The 26,549-nt window shown below is 37.8% G+C and overlaps 1 protein-coding gene across 7 annotated transcripts; it reads right to left on the bottom strand.

Annotated features, from left to right (window-relative positions):
• Positions 1 to 583: 583 nt before the first annotated feature.
• LOC114389089 (BAG-associated GRAM protein 1-like) lies at positions 584 to 25,003 on the bottom strand. 7 transcript variants are annotated; one of them, XM_028349683.1, is made up of 18 exons: positions 24,593 to 25,003; positions 23,785 to 23,835; positions 23,535 to 23,632; positions 21,996 to 22,071; positions 20,743 to 20,874; positions 20,578 to 20,624; positions 20,325 to 20,448; positions 20,050 to 20,166; positions 19,147 to 19,176; positions 18,952 to 19,051; positions 18,402 to 18,508; positions 11,202 to 11,345; positions 11,015 to 11,119; positions 2,899 to 3,045; positions 2,607 to 2,660; positions 1,774 to 1,837; positions 1,124 to 1,185; positions 584 to 1,012 (listed from the first exon to the last, which is right to left on the bottom strand). In XM_028349683.1, exons 1-18 carry the CDS (start codon positions 24,779 to 24,781, stop codon positions 893 to 895), a joined length of 1,767 nt encoding a protein of 588 aa, XP_028205484.1. In that variant the 5' UTR covers positions 24,782 to 25,003; the 3' UTR covers positions 584 to 892. The 7 variants fall into 7 exon arrangements, with proteins under 7 accessions (XP_028205484.1, XP_028205507.1, XP_028205521.1 ...); XM_028349706.1 differs by having other exon boundaries at positions 663 to 1,012; positions 23,785 to 23,855; positions 24,593 to 24,726; XM_028349720.1 differs by having other exon boundaries at positions 663 to 1,012; positions 23,535 to 23,628; positions 24,593 to 24,648.
• Between the last annotated feature and the right edge of the window lie 1,546 nt (positions 25,004 to 26,549).

Genomic DNA, 26,549 nt, shown 5'->3' on the forward strand with positions numbered 1-26,549 from the left:
ATTTCGTATGAAAGTGATGATATAAGAAACTCTTCTTATAAACTGCGATGTCCTTTAAGATAATTAGATCTCAAAATACATGTAAACATACTTCTCTAATACACTACTATTAATCCACTAAGAGTCCTTTTAAACACTAGGGATGTCCTTTCAGAGTAACCATATAGAAAAGTTACATTTAGATATCCATTACACACTATTTATTATAGTAAAAAAACATTAAAAAAATATATATTTCAATGCTTTTTTTTCCACAAGTTAATAATAACTAATTAAAGTATACATTTTAATTACTTAAAAAATTAAATAAAACCCTTACTTATAGATAAGACACTTTGCAGATACTTCTTTTGGTCGAGTATGCAGATGATAACTTCTAAGTTTACTTAAAATTTCTGTCACATAACAATCGTTAACGTTGCGCCAGTAAATTTTATCAAGTAGAACTGGCTTAAATCACACATCCCCAATATTCATCCTCACATACATGCATCTCTGGCCTTTGGGGAAAAGGACAGTGCTCACTCCATTATTTACAAATGTGACAGAAAGAAAAGTGGCAACCAATTTTGAGAAACTGATCTTCAAGACAATTCTTTATCAACAGGAGTGCTATATCATATGATAACTTCTCTTAAAAGGCAAAACCTTATTATTAGTAATTAAAGGCAATATAAAGAAATTTTCATTTTCCACAGATGCGTTTCCAGAAGAAGAAAAAAAGACACCAGAATCCCCCCTATGACAAAGCTGTGAAAGTTACCAACGGAGATATTGCAATCAAAATATACATATATTTCCCCTATGCGTGTTACATGAAAAGATAACAAAAAAAAAAGTTACAATATAGCACAGATAAATAAAATCCTAATCTGAGGTTGCCAAAAAAATATTAGCTTTCCCCGGTCGCTGCAGGGGGTGGTGAAGAGGCCTTATCATCCTCGTCATTAGGAGTATTTGATTTTATATACGACCGAGCAACATCTAACATCACATCAACTTCTTTCTTGTACTACATTGTTAAACAACAATTTTTTCTATTAATTAAAAGCTGTTAATACCAGCAATTTGAAGGAACTATTATTATACATGCAATAACTCTGTCAACAAAAGATCTACCAACCTCATTGACTGCCCCTGACTTTATTTTGGATTGCATAACACACCATTTCTTGAAATGTGCACCTGCAAAAGCAGAGAAGGAAGGGAATGAAGCCAGATTTGATTTTTTACTTTAATATTTCCCTAATGATTTTCACATAGGCCATGTCCTCAGAATTTTAGCTTGTCCCTGATTCTAACATGGTAATCATAAAATTTGTATCTAGTTATCAATGCCAAGATAGTGGCAGAGCAGCCAATCCCAAAATTGCTTTAATCTGCTACAGAATACAAAGGTAGAACAGAAGATTGAACGGGTACAGCAGAATGACGACTAAAACATAACCACCCACAAAAAAGGGGATGAAAACAAAGGGTGAGCAAAGGAACAGGAGTAGAGGAAGACATGGGTGTGCCTGGAAATGCTGGCAAACAGCGAGTGCTGTGTGAATAAAGTTTAGCTGTGAACACAGTTTCAAATCATACAGGCTGTACTAATGAAAGAAAAAGGGGCAAAATCATGAAAATATCCCAAGAAACAAATAATATCATGGGTTTTATAGTTAACACTTTTTTGTGGTGGGTGATTAGTAGAGAACCGCATCATCAATGACAGACTTAAATGAGGAATAAGTAAAATGGGACAATAGAGGAATTTCAACCACAACTTACCCACTTTTATGTCCAGAGTACATGAGGTTTCATTAATTGTCTCCAAGCTCCATTTACAGTGTACCTATTGGACCAAGAACAGAGCACCATCTTTTATCAGAAAAATTATAATATATAATATTAGAATAAATATGCCAGGAGACAAACAAATCACAGTTTAATGAAGGGACAATTATTGGTATGTTTTTTTATTCGATTTTTAGTCCTTCCAATTATAAGAGGTGTAGCCATCTAGGATTTTTAAAACAAGTATTTTTAAAGGGTAGAACCAGTTCTTTCTCCCTTTTGATAGATAGTCACAAATGAACATCTTAAAAGAAAACTGATGATAGTAAGTTTTTACATTAATACTTAAAATGTCTATCCTTCCCTTTCCAGTTGGCATTGCTTTGATAAGGGCATTGTAAACCATAACAAAAGCTAGAACACAAGTATTTGATAGTTGTTTGGTCGGTTGCAGCTTCACACTCATTCTAAAGGTGCTAAGCAATTTTATTTTATGTGCAATACCAACATGCCTAACGAGGGTAAGATAATAGATTAATTCGCTATAAGGATTATTGAATAAATGATTAATGAAGAACTTGAAAAGTAGATGTGTTTGGCAATTTTTTGTGCCTTCCTCAGCCACACTTAAAGATTAAAGTTTGGATTTACAATAATAAGCAATATATGCTTTACGAGCAATGGTCTTCAATGGCAATTGGGAGTTTTCTTGACTATACATATCATACGTGCATCTATTAAACTAATGAACAATAAAAGTATAGAAATGGAATGATTCAAATCAGATCACAGGACTGAGTATTCAGATATTTTAAGTATTGCCTAACCTCAAAGTAGGATCCAAATGGAACATCATGTGCCTGTTGCACAGTCTCAAACACCTAAGAGAAGTCATAAACAACATTTCATTAGTTATTTTGAACTCCGAACTCCGCAGAGAAGTTGTTTTTTTTTGGGGGGGGGGGGGTAAAAAAGGAAAGGATAAGAGTTGCAATTTGCAAAAGCGAAGGAAGTTAACCAGGCCACAAAAGCTATTTAAACTTGAAACATAATCAGTTATTACATTCTCATTGACTAATTTAATATTTCGTCATAAGCAAATACAAGCAACAGTCTAACCAGGTTTGTCTTGTCTGGTGATAGAACATGATGTTGCCACTCTGTCATGGCTGTGTCTGGAGGGCACATAGGGCTGTTACAAAGGGATCTGAAGGTTATCTCTCGGACTTGTCCATCATATTCATCTGCTGTATGCCACTGACCCATCTGCAAACAGGATAACCATAGAGCAAACCAACACCTTAAGACCCAAAGCAAGGCTATCAAAAGTTAAATACATGCAGAACAAACAAATCATCTGAAACCTCAATATTCATCCATTCCAAGTTTAGAGTAAAACATCAAGACATAATCAAAATGTTGCGCCGAGAAAAGAAATCTAATTTTAACGGTAACCACAAATAATCTTACAGACAAATTCTGATTACCACCTTTCCATAATCAATTAAACAAAATTGTCAGAAAGCCAGTGTTTTCTCAATGACAATTGAGGCGGTCAGAGAGAACTAAATAAAACGAGTATATGTAAGACTATACAACTTCCAAGATTAAAAAAAGAAAAAAGAAACTACGTACTACTATTACTAAGTCGTACTCTTCTTTATTTTTAATAAAAGAAGAATCTATAAAGGAAAAGGAGAGAAATGTCATATAAGGGTGAGAAAGCATCACCTATAATAAGATCTACAATCCATTTGCAAATGAATGATAGAGTAACCACTAGTATGAGAACCCTTGTAGATGAGACTAAGGACTATTCTGTAAGGATGTGTTTATGTCACAGCTCTTACCTTGAGTCCTTGCTTGTTTAATCTAGTTTTAGATATGCTTACCAAGAACATAGAAAACATTATCCCTACATGCATGCCTTTTGTGGATGATATGTTTTGATTGAGGAATTTATGGAAGAGTTTAACTCTAAGCTTGAACTTTGGAGACAATCATTGACATCAAAGGGTTTTTTCATTTGAGTATGAATAAGACAATACAATACACATTTCAATCTTCCATGGAAGGAAATTAAAGAGCCTCTCAATCTCTCTAAAAAATAGAATAAGTACCATAAACAGAGAAGGAAAGAAATTAGATCAGGAGAGAAACAAGAACAGATTTTGAGCAGTCTATACTAGTTGGAAAAATGAGAGAGAGGGTGAGAGAGAAAGAGACAAACACAGAGACAGGGCGAGAGATGAGATCGGGAGAGAGCCTGAGAGAGAGAGAGGTCGTTCAAGACTTAGGAACCAGCAGTGGAGGGAGAGACATCTTGATGGGGACAGATACAGTCAGGTTGAGAGAGGAAGTGGGAGAAGGATTTCCAGGCATCCTGCAGGAGATAATCATCGAGATGACCAACGACGATATGACACTGAACTTCAGGAGGGCCAATGGACCCAAGTCCGTGGCAGGAGGAAGGCTCGAGCAAAGGAAGGAAATGGTATAGGAGGGGGTCAACACAGACAGAACGCCTCTAAATATGATCACAGTAGAGGAAGCTTCAATCTAGCAACATGGAGGAGCCGACCAGATGTAACTTCTTTTTATTTTGCTCACTTTCCGAATCACATCTGTGAGAAAGACCTATGGAAGATATTCCAGGAATGGGGGAAGGTGTGGGAGATTTTCATATCTAAAACAAGGAACAAACAGGGCTTTCGTTACAGTTTCGTTCGCTTCAAAGGGGAAGAAAATGAGGATAGTTTGGAGAGACAACTTGATAATAATATTTTCATAGAAGGTATGAAGTTGTTCGTCAACAAGCCGAAATTCCAGAGAGGAGGTATCAAGGAAGTCAGGACTCTTGCTGGAATAGTTAATCGAGCAGGAATGAAACGCAGGGAGTATGAAACTAGAAGGCAAGACCCCATCCCACATCCCAAGCTCAAATCGTACGTGGAAGTTCTGAAGGATAATCATAAGGAGGAGGCCAAGACTACACATGAACCTATGATCGGGACGGAGGATGCAGCAGTTAAGACCGATTCCATAGTCATTCACACAAACAAGCAGAACACAGGGTGGTTGGAGAATATATGGGTGGGGCGTGTGAAAAACAAAGCCATGTTTGAAAAGGTAGCGGAGGAGGTCCAGGGGGTGTTTGATATGGAGATGAAGATCACTTATTGGGGTGATGACTTAGTTCTGTTACACGGTTTGGATGAAGATGGAGCTCGTCAGCTTAATGACCGAGAACAACAAAATGGACGAACCCCTTTTATCTCTATCCAGAGATGGTCGCCCGAGATGAAGCCCTCTCATCGTCTAGCATGGATATACATCTGGGGCCTTCCACTAACGGCATGGGATGAGGAGAACATGGCGAAACTGGTATCGGGCTTTGGAGAGCTCATCGAGCTCGATGAAGAGACGGAGGAGCGATCGAGGATGGATGTGGCGCGTGTCCTAGTTCGCACAAAGGAGAAGCCAAACATAGCCCGTTCGTTGATAGCCATCGTGGATGGAACGATGCATCAGTTGGAGATGAGAGAGGAGATGGGCTTCAGGTGGGGAAGACGGAAGAGCTTGATGGTATCGGAATCCTTCCCACCATCGCCGTTCACCACGACTCTGGCGGAATCCGATGACGAGCTCACCAATCGTATCTCCGATGGAAGATCTTCTGTCGGTTTCTCCGATGTCTCTCCCTGCCTCAGGTCCGGCCTCCTCCACAGTCGGCGGCGACAGTGGGCCCGGACTCTCAACCTTTGGAGCGCGGAAACCGAAGTCTTGACAGATGTCGACATCGAGCCTGGTCGTCCCTGCGCCTATCAGTCTGAAGCTGCAGGAACGACAGGCGAAGGGCTGGCAAAAGAGGATCACAACGGTCCTCTCATCCCTAACTTGCATGCATATGGTAAGGCTGACCATAGGGATGTCTGTCCTATCCAACCCCACGACAGAGAAGACGATATAGCTAATGAGGACAAAGTGAAAGTTGACACAGAAAAGGGAACTTGTTTTCGGGCTATGCAGGATGACCCTGCAGTTATTACCCTGCAGACCCCCCCAATGGTCTATAGGGATTCGAATTTGGCTTTTTCAAATGAAAGGGGCACAGGATATGCAACCATGACTTCGGTGGAGGATAGAAAGGACCAAAAGTTGGGCCTTGTCTCTAAGGGCCCGTTCCCAAAAGAAGGTGCAGTTGGAAATGTTAAAGTCTATGTTAGAAAAAAGGAGGGTGGTAAAGAAAAATACAAGGCCCAATCTTTTTTACAATCCACATCTCGTGACACCAGAAATGAGGGGGACATTAGAGTCTTGGACCCTGGGGAAAAACCTGGAACCCTTAGTGAGACTGATACCCAACCTGAAGCAGTCTTAGCCACCTCGGACACAACTCTTTTTCAACCTCAGCCTGGCCCCACCCATACTCCCATATCTAACTCTCAGTATAAGGAGGCCCAGGAGGGGAGGGATTTTCACACTTCAGACCCAGGAGGGCCGATTCCTCAGCAGCAACACCCTTCCCATAGCCCTGGTCCCAGTAATGATGTTAGTAAAGTTTTTTCTGACAAAGAGGAAGCGTTTCATATGGCTATCGCTAGAGAGTTGGGGGTGTCTTATTGTAAGTCTAATAACAGTAAGGACAACACCTTGAATGAAGACAACAGTAGTAGATGTTCCAATGATTTAACAGGTCTGATGGGAATGAAGCAAATTGAACCATGAATATTTTATCCTTCAATTCTAGAGGGCTGGGCAGTGGCATTAAGAGGTCAGCCATTAGGAAGCTAACCTTGGCCAACAATGTTGACATGCTTTGCTTACAGGAAACTAAGAAGGAGTCCATAGACAAATCTTTCTGTCAATATTTGTGGGGGGATGATAATGTTTCTTGGGAGTTTGTCCCTTCTATTAGTGCAGCAGGAGGACTTCTGTGTCTTTGGGATAATGACTCTTTTGTGGTGGATAGAAGGATAGTGGGCAGAGGTTACATTCTGCTGGAAGGAACATGGACAAAAGAAAACAAAAAGGTCTGCATCACTAATGTCTATGCTCCCTGTGATTTGCAGGGAAAGAGACAACAGTGGGAGGAGATTAAAATTCTTAGATCTTCCCTTCTTGAAGGCCTTTGGTGTGTAGTGGGTGATTTTAACTCTATAAGACACCAGCATGAGAGGATCAGCTCATCTCAGTCCCTGGGGAACTTCAACAGCTCTTCTGAATTTAATTCTTGGATCTCGGACATGGCTTTAGAGGAAGTCAGATCTGTTGGAAGGATTTTCACATGGTATAGACCTAATGGAACTGCAATGAGTAGATTGGACAGGTTTCTTCTATCTGATGAGTGGTTGTCCCAATGGCCAGATTCCACACAATTTGTGCTTGATAGGGATTATTCTGATCATTGCCCCATTCTTTTGAGGTCTAGAACCATTGACTGGGGGCCTAGACCTTTTAAGATTATGGACTGGTGGCTGCAGGATAAAGAATTTCAGAACATGGTGCGCCACAGATGGGGCAACTATCACCCTAGTGGGTGGGGCGGTTTTGCCTTAAAGATGAAACTGAAGTTCATTAAAAGTTGTATAAGGCATTGGAGCTCTCAAAATGGTGTTATTAATGCTTCCAAAATTCAGAATTTAAAAAAGGAGCTGAATGCTTTGGAGGCTGGTGGCAATGCTTCAATTTTATCTCAAGCTGAGAGAGATCTTAAGAAATCTCTGCAGGAACAGCTTTGGAATGCAGCACATGCTTATGAATCCATGCTGAGGCAAAAATCTAGAGTGAAGTGGATAAAAGAAGGGGATAGAAACTCAGCTTACTTCCACAGAATGATTAACCACAGAAGAAGGTTTAATGCTATTCAAGGTCTGATTATCGCAGGTGAATGGGTTCAAGAGCCTAACAGAGTTAAGTCTGCAGCTTTAAACCACTTCAAGAACAGATTCTCAGAGCAGAATCTAAATAGGCCTACTCTGGATGGAGTGCACTTTTCTACCATTCATCAAGGAGACAAGGATTGCCTTATTGCTAGATTCTCTGAAGGGGAAATTAAATCAACAGTGTGGGCTTGTGGAGGAGATAAAAGCCCTGGTCCTGATGGCTGTACATTCAATTTTATAAAGCAGTTTTGGGAGACCCTAAAACCTGATTTTACTAGGTTCCTGGATGAGTTCCACTTCAATGGCAGATTTCCCAAAGGAAGCAATGCCTCATTCATAGCCCTCATTCCCAAGACCACTAACCTGCAGACTCTTAATGATTATAGACCCATCTCTCTTATAGGGTGTGCCTATAAAATAGTGTCCAAAATCTTGGCTACCAGGCTGGCTCGTGTTCTTCCTCATATAATAGATGAAAGGCAAACTGCTTTCTTGAAAGGAAGGCATATCCTCCATGGGGTCATGATTGCTAATGAGGTTATAGCTGAAGCCAAATCTAAAAAGAATCCTTGTATGATCTTCAAAGTGGATTTTGAAAAAGCCTTTGATTCGGTCTCTTGGGGGTTCTTAGATTACATGATGAAGCGGATGGGCTTTTGTGAAAAATGGAGACAATGGATATATGGATGTTTGTCTAGTGCAACCATATCCATTCTTATTAATGGCAGTCCCACTTCGGAGTTTGTTCCGCAGAGGGGGCTAAGGCAGGGTGATCCCCTTGCCCCCTTCCTTTTTAACATTGTAGCTGAAGGTCTCATCGGGTTGATGAGGACAGCTATTTCTAAGAACTTATTCCAAAGTTATCAAGTGGGGAGTCACAAGGAGGAGGTTAATATTCTGCAATATGCAGACGATACGCTGTTTTTTGGATCTGCAACTACAGATAATATTAGAGTCCTGAAATCTGTTCTTAGAATCTTCGAGATGGTGTCTGACCTCAAAATTAATTATGCTAAAAGCCAATACGGGTGCTTGGGGAAATCAGAATCGTGGTGCAGGGAGGCAGCCCTTTTTCTCAACTGTGGTCAGCTGGATATCCCCTTCTCCTACCTTGGAATTCCAGTGGGGACAGCATCTAAAAACTGGAACGTGTGGCAGCCTATCATTAGCAAGTTTGAGTTCAAGCTAAGTAAATGGAAGCAGAAATGTATTTCCATGGGAGGAAGGATAACTCTCATCAACTCTGTACTAACAGCTCTGCCCATTTATCTGCTGTCCTTCTTTAAAGTTCCTAAAAAAGTGGTCAATAAGCTAGTTTCAATTCAGAGAAACTTCCTTTGGGGAGGAGGTTCTGAGGCAGCCAAGATTGCTTGGGTAAATTGGGATACTATCTGCCTTCCCAAGAACAAAGGGGGGCTTGGGATTAAAGACTTGTCCAAGTTCAATGAGGCCTTGCTTGGTAAATGGGATTTGGCAAATAATCAACATCAGCCTTGGGCCAGAATATTAATGTCTAAATATGGAGGATGGAATACTTTATGCTATGGCAGAAATAGAGCTGATTTTTCTCCTTGGTGGAAGGATTTAAGACATGTTTTCCAACATCATCAACATAGTAATTGCATTTTCAATAACTTGAAGTGGAAGGTGGGTGATGGGACCAGAATTAAATTCTGGAAAGACAAGTGGAGGGAGGATGATTTAAGTCTCCAAGATAAGTACCCAACCTTATATCAAGTGAGTACTCAACAGAATCATCCTATTAACTCAATGGGCCTCTTAAGTGATGGAAGATGGGAGTGGAAGATACAATGGAGGAGGCACTTCTTTGACCATGAAATTGACATGGTGGCAGCATTCATGGCTGACATTGAGGCTGTTCAGATTCATCCTTCAAGTCAGGACTATCTCTCATGGGGGGGGATCCTGCTGGTCACTATTCCACAAAGTCAGCCTACAATCTCCTCAAAGATGAGGGTAATTCTTTTGAGGAAGACAGCACTTCCAAGATCATTTGGAGACTGAAAATCCCCCCAAGAGCAAGTGCTTTCTCTTGGAGAATTTTCAAGAACAGACTTCCTACTAGGGATAATCTAAGGAGGAGACATGTGGAGCTGCCCTCTTATAACTGCCCTCTTTGCGATCAGGAAGAGGAAACAGCTGGCCATATCTTGTTTTCTTGTAGGAAAACTAGACACCTTTGGTGGGAGAGCTTGAGATGGGTTAATAGAGAGGGTCCTTTCTCTATTGAACCTAAAAGCCATTTTCTGCAATTCTCTCTTTGGAGTGGGAAAAGCAATGTCGACAAGCGATGGGAAGTTTTCTGGATAGCTCTATCCATGTCTATTTGGAAGCATAGAAATGCCTTGGTGTTTCACAACCAGGATTTCAACTCAGAAAAAGTTATGGATGAAGCTGTATTTCACACCTGGTCTTGGATCAACAGCATGGAGAAAGATTTCCATACTCATTTTAATCAATGGTCTTCTAGCTTAAAGGAGGAAATGTCTTAGGGCCTTTTCTTTAGTTGCATGGGTCTCCACTTTTTGTGGTTATATCTTTGTAGGTGGGGCTGGCAGAGTACTGCCTGTGTATATTCTAATTCTCCTCAGTACTCCTAGTACTGAATTTATTTTAATACTATCAGATTTTTGCTGTGCAAAAAAAAAAAAAAAAACAATACACATTTCAATTTTAGCAAGAAACAAGAGGAAAATGACTTAGGTAAAAATTAAAGATGTCATATGATAAAAAGATTAGGAGAACCACACAACAAAAGCTAGCTATTGTAGTTGGAGAGCTCATGACCAACTCTACTCTATGTTATCGTACTACCATCTGCCAGACTATCCATCATTCTGACAGTGTTGTGTTAATATGGACTCAGTTTTGTTGTGAACCATATGTAGGCAACATATCCATGGGCTGAATATTGTCATGTAGTTATTCATAATTTTGAATTTCCTGTTGAATTTTCTATAATCTGGAAGGTTCATTGTGAACCTGAATCTAGGAAACCACAACCACAAACTAGAAAACATCTAACACAATAAAGTTATCATTATGTGAATCACAAAGAATCAAAGATTAAACCATTTTAAATTATAAAATGAGGATAAACATCTTAATTTGAACAAACTTGTGTCGTGCATCAAGCTTTGCTTTCAACATTGGCAGGCAAAGCAGTTCCTCAATATCAGAAAAAAGCCAAGCTAGCTTGCACAATAATTAATAGCCATTTCTGAGATACAAGAATAAGCATTTTATTATTTCACATTTGATTTCCATTATAACCCAGTTGAGAAATTAACTTTTAAAAATAATGACAATAGCAATTGAAGAAAACTTACCAAAAGATTAGTGTCCTTTCGTACTGAACGATATTTGCTAGTAAAATTTGAACCATCATTCAATAACAAGTTAAAAAACTGCTCAGCTGTGCAGGGAAAAACTTCCTGTAGAAGGATCACTAGTTATATATAAATAATTAAGCTGATAGTTAAACTTGTGAAGATAAAAGGAGAAAACAATGCATACATTGTATATGCCAACTAAAGCCTCTTCTTTGACAAAAGGTTGAAGTTTTCCAGTTTTTGGCATGCTTTCTTCAGGAGCCTTATCTAGTATCTTATTTCCTCTGACAGAACTACTATGTGCACGCAGCTCTGACTCTGCATTTTCCTGTATAATGATTAACAAAAACACTGAATTTCTTGAAATTGTTCTCTATTTATACAAAAATTTCAGGGTAAAAATTACTATGAAATTGAAAAGGAAAGAAAAAAATCAGGTCCAAACACATTTCATCATGGGAAAGATCTTATTCAGACACACCATTGGATTTATCAATTCAAATGATCTATTGACAGATTTCCTCACAAAGTCATTGGGAGCTCCTTGAGTTAGTTATATGCATATCAAGCATGCATACTTGAAAGTGTTGGAGATTAAGTGAAATTTATAATTAGGTAATTAATAGATATTATGCACTGCATGTAATTATGTAAATCAGGATATTATGCACTGCATAGCGAAGAGCCTCTAGACAATGGGGTACGAAGTTTTTTATAAATATTCTCTCCGGACCAAAACTATTGATGTTTTAGCTTCATTTTTTCTAAAACTATCGATGTTTTACAAATTCCAAGTCTCATTAGTTATTTTCTTCCAAATATACTATTGATGATCTATTCCACAACCACTCCCAATCATAGATATTAAATGAAGGCATTTTAGACTAAATTTGTAGTTTGTGAGTAGCATTAAATACTTCTTAAGCTATGAGCAACTATGCATTTTTTTTTTTGGAAGGCAAAAGATATATTATATATTATTCATAATAAACACAGCAGCACCAGAAGTACTGCTGGTGATTTATACATAAGTGCAGTGCACCTAATAACCACCCTCCAATACAAAATTAAATATCAACATTAGCCCCACCACATATACTAGATATGTGTAACCCATATTAGCCAAAATATTCCACAAGGTTGGACGACCAATAGTTGAAGGAAGTACAGAAATTTTTGTCTCTGGACTTTAACCATGACCACAAGAGGAATAAAGCATCTTCCAACACTTTTGGTGGTTCAAATCTCTTGCCTTGGAATATCAGAAAATTCCTATGCTGTCATATTGAACTTGTTAATGCTATCCACCATCGACGCCATCGACTTTGATTTTTCCCAGCTCCAAAGCCATCACAGAATTGAGCATAATGAGATGCTGGAGAGGCTGCAAGAGGTCCAACCATCCGATTCCACCTCATGGATTCCCACCATAAACCACTGGTCAATTTACAGTTGAAAAACAAGTGACCAGCCTCCTCTTGATAATATCCACATAAAGGGCAAGTGTGTTCCTGAATGGGTACATTTCTTTTTAGGAGATTGTGTCTAGTGGGTAATCTATTTTTGATAAGTCTCCAAGAAAAAACCGCAGCTCTTGGGGGGATGTTAAGCCTCCAAATTGTCTTGTAGATGTTGGCCTGAGGGAGATTTCTGTTGGCAGTGATTAACAATCTGTAGGCTGACCTAGTTGAGTATAAACCCGAAGGATCAGCTGTCCACCTCAAGGTGTCCTGCATTTGAGGCTGGATCTGTGCATTACTAATTACTTCCATAAAATCCACAGCTTCACCCTGTTCATGATCAAATAAATTCCTTCTCCATTTTAAATCCCCATTGTCCATGAGATATGTTACCCATATTCAAAATAGTACTGTTCTATTGCCCACTGATGAGGAACAGCTGGTTATATTGCTGTTCAAGGTTAGAATCAGCCCCCAACCATTTATCCTTCCGGAATTTGACTATGCTCCCATCCCCTACCTTCCATATCATGTGTTGATGAATAGGGCTGAATTCAGGCTGCTTAACTAATTTTCGAAGATCCCTCCACCATTGAGAGTGCCAAGGTCTATCTCTGCCATTATTAAGATCTGCCCCCAGCCACCATATTTGGATGTTAGAATTCGAGCCCATAGCTGGTTTTGATTAGAGGATAAGGCCCATATCCATCTTCCCAACAAAGCTGCATTAAATCTAGTAATATCCTTAATCCCAAGTCCCCCAACCTCCTTGGGGAGGCAAATGCCCTCCCACTTCACCCACGCAATTTTCTTGAGATCTTGAGAACCCCCCCATAGAAAATTCCTTTGTAAAGAGATCACTTTCTGAACTACTTTTTGAGGAATTTTAAAAAAAGATAGGAGATATATTGGTAGAGTAGTTAGTACTGAATTTATCAAAGTAACCTTCCCTGCCATTGATAGGAATTTCTGGTTCCACTTAGATAGTTTTGCTTCAAATTTTTTAATCAGTGGTTCCCACACCAAGCAGCTAGAAGGCTTAGCCCCTATAGGAATCCCCAAATAATGAAAAGGAGTCTCCATCTGCCTACACTTGAGAAAATGAGCTGCATCATGTACCCAGTTGATATCATCTCCAAATATCCCCACATTGCTTTTTGAAAAATTAATCTTCAACCCAGATGCCATTTCAAAGCCCCTAAGCATGGCCTTCAGCACAATTACATTATCCCATAAGGCTTCTCCCACAAAGACAGTATCATCTGCATATTGCAGAATGTTTACTGGCACCTTCTGCTTTCCTACTAGATAACTTCTGTATAAACCTTTGATTAAAGCTGTCCTCATCATACCAGTCAAGCCTTCTGCCACAATATTAAAAAGTAAAGGGGCTAAGGGGTCCCCTTGCCTCAAACCTCTAGTGGGAGCAAATTCCTTTGTGGGGCTGTCATTTATTAAGATTGATGCTGATTGATTACATGCGTTGATCCATTTTCTCCATTTGAGGCAAAACCCCATCCTGTCCAGCATATTGTCCAGAAATGACCATGAAACAGAATCATAGGCCTTTTCAAAATCCACCTTGAACACCAGAGCTGGCTTCTTACATCTTTTAGCTTCCTCTATTACCTCATTGAGTATCAAAGTTCCATGAAGGATGTGTCTATCCTTTATGAAGGCTGATTGCCTCTCATCAATGAGGTCAGGCATCACTTTTCTTAGCCTGTTGGCCAGTAATTTGGCTATTATCTTATACATACAGCCAATGAGGGAGATGGGTCTGTATTCATTAAAAGATTGTGGATGGTTTATTTTAGGAATTAAGGCCAGAAAGGATGCATTACTGTCCTTAGGAAAGCTTCCATTGACATGAAACTCATCCACAAACCTCCTGAAATCTGGTTTTAGAAGCCCCCAAAACTCCTTTATGAAATTCAAATTGAATCCATCCGGCCCAGGACATTTGTCTCCACCACAACTCCACACAGCATCCTTGAGTTCAAGATCTGTAAATGGGGCAGTCAGCTCCTCCCTTTGTGTGTGGGTAATGATATTAAATTGTACCCCATCCAAGGTAGGTCTGTCAAGCTTTTCCTCTGTGAATCTGGCAGCAAAGAATTTTGCAGCTTTTTCCTTAACCAATTTTGGTTGCTGAACCCATATACTTTCAATGAATATTCCTTGAATTGCATTATAATGTCTTCTGAAATTTATGGATTTATGAAAGAAGCCTGTGTTACTGTCACCTTCCCTGAGCCATTTGATCCTTGATTTTTGCCTCAAGAGTGATTCATGTGCAAATGAGGCCTCCCACAATTCCTGTTGAATGGACTTCATAGTCTTAACTTCATCCTCCCCCAGAGTTTTGTCCTGGGCTAGTAAATCAATTTGATGCAGCTGCTGCTTCAGTTGTTGAATTTTATTCTTGTTGATGTCCCCATTCTCATTACTCCACTTTTTTAGGTTGGATTTTAAATTCTTCAATTTGTTTTTCAACGCAATACTCCCCCATCCAAGTTGCTGATCCCCACACCACACTTCTTTAACCAATGCTTGGTATTGTTTGTTTTTAAGCCAGCAATCCATCACCCTAAATGGCTTAGGACCCCAATCCACCATATCTGTTTTCAAAAGGATTGGGCAATGATCAGAATAATCCCTATGTAGCACTTGTTGAGAAGAATCAGGCCATTTAACTAGCCACTGTTCAGATACCAAGCATCTGTCGAGCCTACTCCTCACAGATCCATTTGGCCTACACCAAGTAAATCTGCTGTCAAAGCATTTGATTTCCTGAAGCTCCATGTCTGATATCCGGTCATTGAATCCAGCACTATCATATACACCCACAGTCCTTTGAGACGAACCTGATCTTTCTTCCATGCTTCTAATACTATTGAAATCCTCAAGGAAACACCATACACCCTCAGGATTAGAAGCTTTTAACTGCTTCAATTCTTCCCACAATTCTCTCTTCCCAGCAGTATCACATGGAGCATATACATTTAAAATGAGCAGTTTCAGATTTTCCTTAATCCATCTCCCTACAAGCATTAAAAAATTCCTGCCTTTCACCCTCCCATCTACCTCAAAGGCTAGATTGTTCCACATGCAAAGTAGTCCTCCAGCAGTGTGAATTGATGGAACACTGTCCCAAGATACATTAGAGTCTCCCCATATGTTCTGACAAATGAGCTTGGTGATATTTTCCTTCTTTGTTTCCTGTAAGCATACAAGGTCCACCTTATACTTTAAGTTGAGCTTTCGAATAGCAGCCCACTTAACCCCCCTGCCCAAGCCTCTGCAATTATATGAGAGTATTATCATTAATACAGTTGTCTTCTCCCTTCTCTGCTGCCAATCTCTCTGCTCCATGTTTGCCATAAGTCCCATAAGCTGCTGGATATCTCCCCCACGGGTCAAGCCCATTTGGTTTAGTAGCTCACATTGTCTCTCGGTAATGGCTTCTTTCTCTTTCTCTAATAGAACAGAATTTGACTCTGTCAATAGCTCCTTTTGGGCTTCTTTCTTTTTGCACCACTTTCTCCTTGAATACACCTGCAGAACATTGGGTATCTCCTGTTGTTGCTGGTGGGAGATATTGTATTCCTTCAATTGGGCCTCGGGGGTGTTAAGAGTGAAAGGCCCAATGTGGTTGTGAACTTCTGAATACTCATAGAGAGGAGTGTGTGGGCCGTTATGATCAAAACTAGTCTCCACATTTTGACCAAGCTTAGGGTCAGCCTCAGCCTCAGAGGGGCAGTTTGCAGAAACTCGAGCAAAAGAGCTGGACCCTGCCTTGTTTATCTCGGCAAGCCTATCACATATCTTTTCTGAATCCACTGCCTTTTCATCAAAAGTTACAGGATAGGGTGTTTGCTGTTCTTTGACCATTTCAAATTGTTTCCTCTTTGGGCTGGTTACGGTATCTGAGATAGACGTTGGACCCATCATCTTGTCGGGTGGGTCATTACCCACTGGTTCATTCACACGCAAGTGCCCAGTGGGTAATAGTGATGACTGTGTGTCATGGCACTCATCGGCAAGTTCTCCGACGCCTCCTAACGGAAGCATGCCGGTCGACCACGAACGTAAGGTGGCCATGTCGTCTTCATCTTCGTCAGAAATAATCTCTTCAGATGAATCCCATGTGCTCCTCCCATGGCGGTTTCCGTTTGGCTCCACACCACCATTTTCTTCAACGATGGAGACACGATAACTCGCGCCGTCAATATGGACGACCGTGACATGTTGAATTAACGGCGGCCACGATGTCCTAACCAGGACCCTAGCCCTATCAAGTCTTTGCATGAGCTCAACATCGTCATCAACGTCCACGAGATCACCCACTGCCGCCACTATCCTACGAATATTCTCCATCTTCCACGCAACAACCGGGATACCCCAACAGCGAATCCATACCAGTCTGTTTTCTGTCCGCAGCTTAGGATTCCATTTCGTCAGTGAATAGAACAGTGATGAGGCCTGTTCTGTCTCTTCACGTAAGATCTCAACTGCTCTCTTGTCTGATAGGCCAAGAAGAAGGGCCATGTCATCACCCAAATATTTGGCCGAAATTCCTGGGCCTACATGCCATGCTACTTCCTCTTCCAATCTTTCGAAAATCTCCAACTTCTTCAATCTGCTAACCCAGACATTTTTATATCGTACTTTGTCATCCTCCGAGATGTCCATCGAAAGCGTAGACCATGAACTGCCATCTCCGGCGAAGTGGTTGTCGTCCTTGCTCGAGTGGTTTGACCTCTTTATCAGCGACGCCGCTACCTCTGCGTATGATCTCTTGGTTGTTTTGCTCACTGCTGCTCTACGCGAAGCTTCCTCCTTACATACATTTTCGACCATGCCCACCCCCTTATACACGAGCTTGTGTTGAGTTTGGTCCTTCATTGCCTCACCACGTCCATATTTGGGGATGTTCACGTGTAATTTGAGACCCCGTATGAAGCTGTTATCAAGGTCCCTTTCGACACTTCTCGTATCTGCTATTCCTTTGAGGCGAACAAATCCGTATCTCCTCCCCTCTTTGTTCCTCCGGTTGGGGATGAAAATCTCTTTCACCTCCCCCATGAAAATCTCTTTCACCTCCCCCCACTGACGGAAGTGGGTCCATAACTCCGCCTCGGTTACCTCCTCTGGGAATCTGGTGAAGTAAAACGAGGTGATGTCTACACCTTCCCTCCAGTTCCTCCGAGAGCTTTGCAGTCTACGCCCCTTCCCACCGTTTGCCTGTGTGCGCAGATATCTACTCTTCCTAGACCTCACCGTCTTCCACTCATACTCACTATCTCTCGGTTGCACTTCCTCATTCTTTCGTTCTCTCATAGTGTTTCGCTCAAAGACATTGACCCCCTCTCTCACGTTCTCCCTCTCTCTCCCTCTCCCTCTACCCTTCACTCTCACATTCTCTCTGTTTCTCGCTCTTTCACTCATTCTCTCTCTAGAAACACTGTTACTTTCATATGATTGTGTGCAACTATGCATTAACCTTAAACATCTATAGTTTTGGTCCAAAGGGAGTAAGAACCTTCGCTGTGTAGATCAGGAACACACAATTCATCTAATGTCCCTTGTTTTCCCTCTATTGGCACACATCAGTTTCATAATGTGTTCCCAAATCACAACATGGCATAAGATTTTATTACTGGCAACATTTGGCTCCCCTAATCTGATAGGATGTTTTAAAGGCTAAAGTACAAAATATAACGGTTGATGGAAAAAGTAACAGTATAGATTGTCATAAAATATATACAAACTCAGTACTTTAGAGGAGTCATATTCCTATGTTTGATCTTTTATAGATTTCATAATAAGATGCAACTTATTCAAAAAATAGATATAAACTTGTACAATTGAGCTTGTATTATAGACAGTGAAAACCAAATTGATTAAGCAAGAGCTGTAACCTTCTTCTCAGCTTCCAACATTTCATGGAAATTCTTTGCTGCACGCTGTAGATTTCTGAATGCATGATTCCTGTTCCAAAATGATGCAAACATATATCTGACCCTACCTGAAATAAAGAAAAATACAGATCTAATCAAACAATCTGACAAAGGCCATCATCTGTGTGATAATATATAGTGCTTACTTTTATTCACTAAATAAAAACGTTCAGGGTTAGTTTGTAAAAGAAATATTCAGAATAACATTAATAATAGTGTCCAGCAATACAGTAAGATGTCAATATTTAGAAAAACATGAAAGTCAGTCAACAACAAAGGAAAACCCCCATGCACCAAATGTGATTGTTGTGATACAAATAGAAAACATGTAGAACCACAGTACCACACACAAAGAGAGGAAGCAAGCTGATTGAATGCCTTAAGTTTAATTTGATTGATTTTTTTATGAAAAAATCTGGACAAGTCAGAAGCATTGAATTGAATCATAAAGTACAATAGAAAAAGTTACTCCAAGAAACTAAATAAATGTTTCAAACAACAAATTACTAACCATCAGGACTTCCCAAAGGAGGGACACCATGTCCACCAGCACCCATGCGAAGAATAATTGTTATAGCAGGATTAATAAATGCATGTTGACTCCTTCGTATCTTAAGAAAAAGTAGAATTGTTACACCGAATGGAAGTTTTAATTTGACTGAAATATTTGGTGCAGATGGGAAGAGAAAAGCAAAGGAGATAGTACCTCATCTATATCTTCAAATGGAATAACCACCTGGCAAATATCCCAAAAAAATGATAGTATAATTAATTTAGAAAAAGAAAAGGACACTATAAATACAAAAAACCCAGGAATCACAACAAATAACAGATTGACAGTGTCAATCATAAAGGGCTTATTTTTTTTGCTTAGTTTTTCTTCTAAAGTCATATATATTACTATTAGTAATACAGTTTCAGGGGGCCTGGCCCCTCCTTTGAATAAAAAAAAAGTAATACAGTTTCAGTAAATGAAGGTCCAGGCAAAACTCTGAGCCTATGACTAAAAATACAACTGTTTCCCTAAATGAGAAACTTTACATGAAATCTAAAGAGAGTTATCTGTACACCAATTCATACAACAGTTTGTACAACAACATTTTTTTGTGTTTAACTCTCTCCTACACATCATTTATTACATGTCATAATGATGGAGAAAGATAGACACAAAAAATGATGTATAAATTGTTGTATGTGTGTATCATATCTCAAATCTAAATTACTCCAACTCCAATTTTTATCAATCAGTCAAACATTATCAGAAAATCCTAAATTAAAACAGCCAGTGATGGATCAATGACCTCATAGTCTCTATTAGGAAAAATCCCACATTGGCTAGAGATAGTGCCGAGATAGAGTATATAAGTGGTGGACAACCCTCACCCATGAACTAACTTTTGGGATTGAGTTAGGCCCAAACCTACATTTTAAGATGGTATCACAGTCTATCCTAAATCCATCAAAAGGGTCACCCACTATATTATTTACGCATCAAGCCCAAAAGTGCTAGGCGAGAGGGGTTTTATTGGGAAAAACACAAGTCCCACATCTGCACTGTATGCTATAGTGTTTGCTACTCAACCTAGATAAAACAGAATTATAGTCTGACCTTCATTTGCTTTGAGAACACATTGGAATGGAAACAAATGTGCCATGCTGAGACATACATACGACCATGGTACAAGAATGACCTCTCAAGTGCACAAGAATAACTATGATCAACAACCTAAAAAATATGCTTCACTTGTCAGATTCGCAAACACAATCATACAAAAGGCCAGGTGTACAAATTCATCTTTTATTTCTGTGCATATTAGACCTTAAAAAAACTACATATTAGTAATCGTTAACCAGAAACAAACAAGTTTAATTTCAGTCAGTAACCTCGTCTGGATGAAGATCAAATATAGTTTGAAGAGGGCCTGGCTTTTGATGGACTACAGTGGGCCACTGTCTTTCCAAGGGAGGCATCCTTCTTCGAGGGTTGGCTCCCCCATAACCATTTATCCTATCAGACCAGTCAATTGATGACTATAAGAAATACACCAACATATGATAATAATAACAGCACCCAAGTATTATCTAGGACCAACATAATACACATTTTTAAAAACAAATATAAACCCAAAAGGCTTACCTGGAAGCATTTCCAGATAGTTTTATTGTTTTTATAAGAAGACAAACCTGACATTCAATTACATATTAAAAATGATATTTTTGAGACATAAAAAAGTATTAGAACTAAAAAAGACAAACAAAAACTTTGAAACCAAACAAAATTTCTTCTGACAGCAGGGATTACCTGCCCTGATGGGCTATCCAAAGTATGCCACACTGCACCAGTTTGACCTTCACTTTCAACTGGAACAGTCACTGAACCAAGAACAGCACTTTTCCAAATTATATCCCAATCATAAATTGTGACATTGATCTGCTACATCAGCAGGGAAAGAAGTCAGTTTCATGAAAACCTACATAACAGGTTTAATCTGTCAATTGAGAAGCTTCTACTGACATAAGGCACAAAATATATGCGGATACTTCTTTAAAGATATCAATCCAAGAATATGCTGAAAATATTATGTTTGGTTACTATAATTAGGTTCAAAAAATTACATTAGCATAGATATATTTATTTTCATTATTCTTCTCATCTGTTTTCTTTGTCTGAGAGTTTAAAAAGAAAATGTATTACTGCATTAAATTTATCATTCAAATACAAAACTAGAATCAAGATGGTATTAAGTGGACACACTTAACATTCTGAATCCAATTTAATTATAAATTAATTACAAATAACAACAAAATCCTTGTCCCACTAGGTGACATGGAATACATAGATCAAACGACACCATTATGTGCCATCATAAATCATGTCTAATAACATACCATTTAAATCTATATACTTCAAATGGTTTGGCCTAAAGTTATCCTTGATCTGCCCCTAACTCTGAGTCTCAATTTATTGAACTATCCTCCTCCATGTAATCTACACTCTCCTTATTAATTAGGGATTCTACAGGTATTCCCCACATAAGCCCAAACCACCAAAGATGAGACTGTATCATCTTTTCCAGAGAATAAGTGCTACCCCAACTTTCTCACTATTGCATTATTGCTATCACATCTTTTTCTATTAACTACAATGACAAATTGACAATGAAATAGTGTTATTTCATTCTAGTAAATAAATTGCATTGCCAATGAAATAAAATCCATTCATACATGGAAAACTATTTACTGCCAAAAAAATATATTATTGTATGTAAAGCTAAGAGGTGGGATAAACTATTTGTTCTATGAAAGAACATAAATCCAGGTAAAAAGCAAAAAATAAAAAAAAAAAATACATACCATGTTCTTGGAAGATAAGTTTAAGGTTATTAAAAAAAAACTTGGTGCTTAATGATAAGAATAGCTTAAACATAAACATTAGTCTGCCAAGAATAGTAAGAATTGAACCTCACAAACCACTGAAACCACTTTCAGCAGCTGCAAACACTTGGTATAATTACTCCAAATCAAAACATAGATGTTAGATGATAATCTAGCTACCTGAACAGGAAGTTCATCAACAGAAAAATTGAACTCCTCGCCCCACATTGGATTTCTTGAACCAGGGACCATGGAGCTGCATCAGCACACAAGAATATCAACTAAGAGGGCTCAATGAACAATGTTGAGCAAAAACATTGATTTTAAGAAGAAGATAACCTCAGTATGGAAAACATATTTTCATATCAGTATGTCACACGTCTAAGTGTCTAACAGACTTTGACAGCGCACATTCTTTATTTTCTTGTCACTCTATGGTCAATTCTGATAGTACATGTATTCCATTTAAAGTACAAAATCTTTGTGCAACATTTATATATATATATATATATATATATATATATATATATTAATGTATGCAGTCACATGCATAAATATATGGGTGCTGTGCACTTATTCCAAGGCATCAAAATATATTATTCCTCCTATATATTAATCCTACACTTACAAATGCAAAGTACAAATAAGACTATCAACAAACTAAATTTCTTTACAAAAGAAAGTAAGAGAACTAAGGTTGATTACAGTAAAGAGCTCTAAACCAAAAAGGCAATGACACAGGCAAGTCGGAAAAATAGTTAAAAGCAAAACTGGATAGTATCTTGCCTGTAGCAGTTTGCTAGATATAAGAAAAATCCTAATACAGTAAAATCTAGTAATGTGTCAAACAAAGATGGAAATATATGCAAAGCAAAAACCTTCCATCTGCAACCTGAATTGCAGAGTAATTAACAGTACAGAGGCCCACAACTCCACATAAATAGTTTTGTTCAAGGCCAAAAATATTACTGGAAAGAATTCCTTGAGACAGGGGAGGCACATAGTTTTGGAGAAGGGGTCTCTGGCTCCCATTTGAAAGAATCCACCCCACCCTAGGGGTGTTCGTGGATTGGATGGGTTTTGAAGAGAAAAATCATTTGATCCAATTATTTCGGTTTTGTTAATTTAACATCCAATTGGTTTAGGTTAAACATTTAATCTGATCCAATTTAAAACGGTTTGGATTGGATCGGTTTTCGGTTTTAATCTTACTTATAACTTTTTTTAAAAAAAAAGGTAAGATATATAATAAATATAATAAAAATAATTTAAAATATCAAATATTTTATTTATATTTCATTATATAACTAATAATAGAATAGTTGGGCATCTTAACTCAAATAATTAGTAAAAATCTCTTTAATTGAATATATTTTTCATAAATAGATATAAGTTATATGATAATTTTATAAGAAATAAAAATGAATGATATTATAAATTTATGAATAAAAATATATGCATATGTATAAGTTTGGTTTGGATTGGTTTTAAAATCAAATCCGATCCGATCCAATAAAAAATTTAAGGTTTTTCAATTTTTTTTATCCGTTCGGTTTTCAGTTTTCAGTTTTTTGGATCAGTTTTTTTGGTCCACATTGGGTTGGTTTAGTTTATGAACACACCCCACCCCCAAGGTACTAACAAAATTTTCCTCTGCCTCCACCATTTATTGGAGAGATAGATTCAAATAAAGGAGGGAAAAAAACTAGATCAACAAACCTGAATCGCTTTTCATTGCCACAAGTGATTATAGCATAAGGATCCGATGTTCCATTTAAGTTTGCACCGACAAGATTCTTGGCAGCCAACAGTTCTAACTTCAAAGAGAATTTAAAAACAAATCCAGATATCATCAATAACTTCCAGTATATATGTATATATATATTCCACATGCGAACCTTAGTGCAAGACACATTGCCTGCTCTGGGGAAGGAGGTCCAGACTAAACTTTGCTAGAAAACCTAAATACCTTGATCAGGTACGCCGAACTGGCTTGAGAATCCACTTTAGACTGCCCCATCTACAAAAATAAGTGCAGAACTGCATGTCAACAAGTTAAATTTTACTCCACGAAGCACCTAACACAAAAATTTAGAGCCACTAAGTTATAAACCCGAACAGTATTATTTTCGTTCTCGACAAGCCACAAACGAACTAGTGATCACAATTTACAATCCTCACGAGCTCGCAGCAGAGACAAAACTGAATGTCAACAAGTTAAAAACTACTCCATGAAGCAACTAACACGAGAATTTCGATCACTAAGTTATAAACCCGAACAGCATTTCCGTTCTTGACAAGCCAACAAACTAGTGATCAGTGATCACAATTCACAATACTAACGAACTCGTAGCACAGACAAAATTGAACGCCAACAAAGTTAAAAATTACTCCATGAAACATCAAGGTCTAACACGAAAATTTCGAGCCACTAAGTTGTAAAACCAAACAGTGTTTCTATTCTCGACCAACCACAAACGCAAACGAACTGTTGATCACAATTCACAATCCTAACGAACTCGACAAAATTGAATCCAAACTACTCCTCTTAAGGAGAATTAATCAATTCCTATAAAACCAGAAAAAGAAAAAAGAAAAAAAGAAATCGAACATAAACTGCAAGATCATTCAATAGAATAAAACACAAGCAACCGTCGAAAAAAAAAAGAATCTCCGAAAATCTTCCCTGATTCAGAAACAACACGACAGAAACAGTAACGAAGACTGAAATGAAAGCGCGGTGGCAATCGAAGAGCATAGGAAATGACGAAAATAACCTTGTCCTTATCGTCGGCGACGTCGGCGGCGGAACTGTCGGCGAGCGACGGATCGGCGTATCCGGTCCGTGCGGTGAAGAAGCGGTAGGCGAGGATGACGAAGACGGAGGCGGCGACGGCGACTTCGATCTCCCACAGCGAGGGGAAGAGAAACGCGAAGAGCGCGGAATCAACAAGGGTGACGTTCATGGTGTGGCAACGGAAACGGAGAGAGTAACAAAGAATCAGAAATTGAGCGGTGAAGGAATTGCTCTAGGGTTTAGGGAATGCGGTGTTGAAGCCATGGGAAGAAGAAGAAGGAAGAGTCAAAGTTGGACCGTTGGAAGAGAAAGAAAGAGAGCGCAAAGAAGTGTCAAACAAAACAACCGCACTCGCCTTCTCTACTTGCCTTCTTTTTTTTCTTGCCTGAAACGGCCAAGATAACATAAATAAATCCGGGTTTAGACTTTATAGTTTTTTTTTAATCCGATACTTAAGGGTCCAAACCGATAATTTGTTGGTATACTTTAAACTTTATACGCATAATCATTATTATTAGATTTAATTGTAATTTTGGTTTTTCTAAATCTATTATGATATGTTAGATTATTAAATAATAATTATGAATAAATTAAAAGCCATTAATTATTAGGGTCCAAACGATACGATTAAAGAAACCAGAACACCAAAATTACAATTTATTCTTATTCTTTTTACATATGGTAGTAGTAATTTTTGTTTTGATCATAAAAGCATAGGAATTAAGCAGAATGCATTATGAAATTCGTGGAAATGGTGTAGTATCTTTTATTAATTTAGATTAGCATGCTACTAATATAATAAATATTTCATTAATTGTACAGTTTTTAAATTCAAATGCAATTAATTAAAAAATAAAGGTTTAAAGTCAATACCACTGTTTGCCACCAATACCAGAGTATATTCATTCCTAATTAAAACTTGGTATGTATTTTTGGCCACCCTTTTTTGCCTCATTCCTCCATCTTAAAACTTCAACCTCACGTTTTTCAGTCACTCTTCTCTTTTTACAAGAAGAACGTAACTATTTTTTAGTGTTTTATTTTAAAATACACTTCTACTTTCAATATAAGAAATCTATTTTTTCATTCAATTCTTCATTCTTTAATATCAGAAATTTATAGGCTAAGAATTTTACTAATCTAACCCTTGCTAATTTTTTGACACATGTTATTATTTGTTTGTCTTTTATCAAAATTTGTCTTCTTTTGCAACTTTCTCACGGACTTTTTAACTTTCTTTACATTTTTTATTCATATTTTATTCTATTATCTATCTATTCTATTTAGAAAAAAAACCTTTATTATTTATCATACTTTTTTTTATTTTTTTTATTCTTTTTCATTTGTTTTATATCATTTTAACGATTATTTCTTCTTTTTATTTTTTTCTATTTTCCTTCTTACGTTTTTTCTTTCTTTATTTCTTTTTTCTTTTTGTTATTATCTTTAAAAAATCTTAATTTTTTTCTTTCTTTTTCTTTTTGCGTTATATTTTTTTTTGTATTTTCATTCTAAAATTTATTTTTTCTTTAACATTTTAAAGGTTCTCTCTTTATTACATTTTTCTTTCTTCATATTTGAAATTATAAAAAAAATTATATGTATAATAACTATATGAATATTTTTTATTTAATATTATTTTTTACCTAAAAATAATTTTGTTGAATAATATTTATATTATGTGGTTGAAATTTTGATACTAAAAATTATTTTAAAACTAATTATTTAATATATTTATTATAAAATAATATTTTATCTCTATATTTAATAACTTTATATGTTAGAATTGTGTGATTAATATTTATATAATAAGATTAAATATCATTTTACATAATTATATAATAATTATGTTAAAAATAATTTATTGAATATATTATTATTACAAAATATTGCATACACAATAATATGATATTTTTATGATAGAAACCACAAATATT

Source organism: Glycine soja, chromosome 2, assembly GCF_004193775.1.
Source record: "Glycine soja cultivar W05 chromosome 2, ASM419377v2, whole genome shotgun sequence".
Classification (NCBI taxonomy): Eukaryota; Viridiplantae; Streptophyta; class Magnoliopsida; order Fabales; family Fabaceae; genus Glycine; species Glycine soja.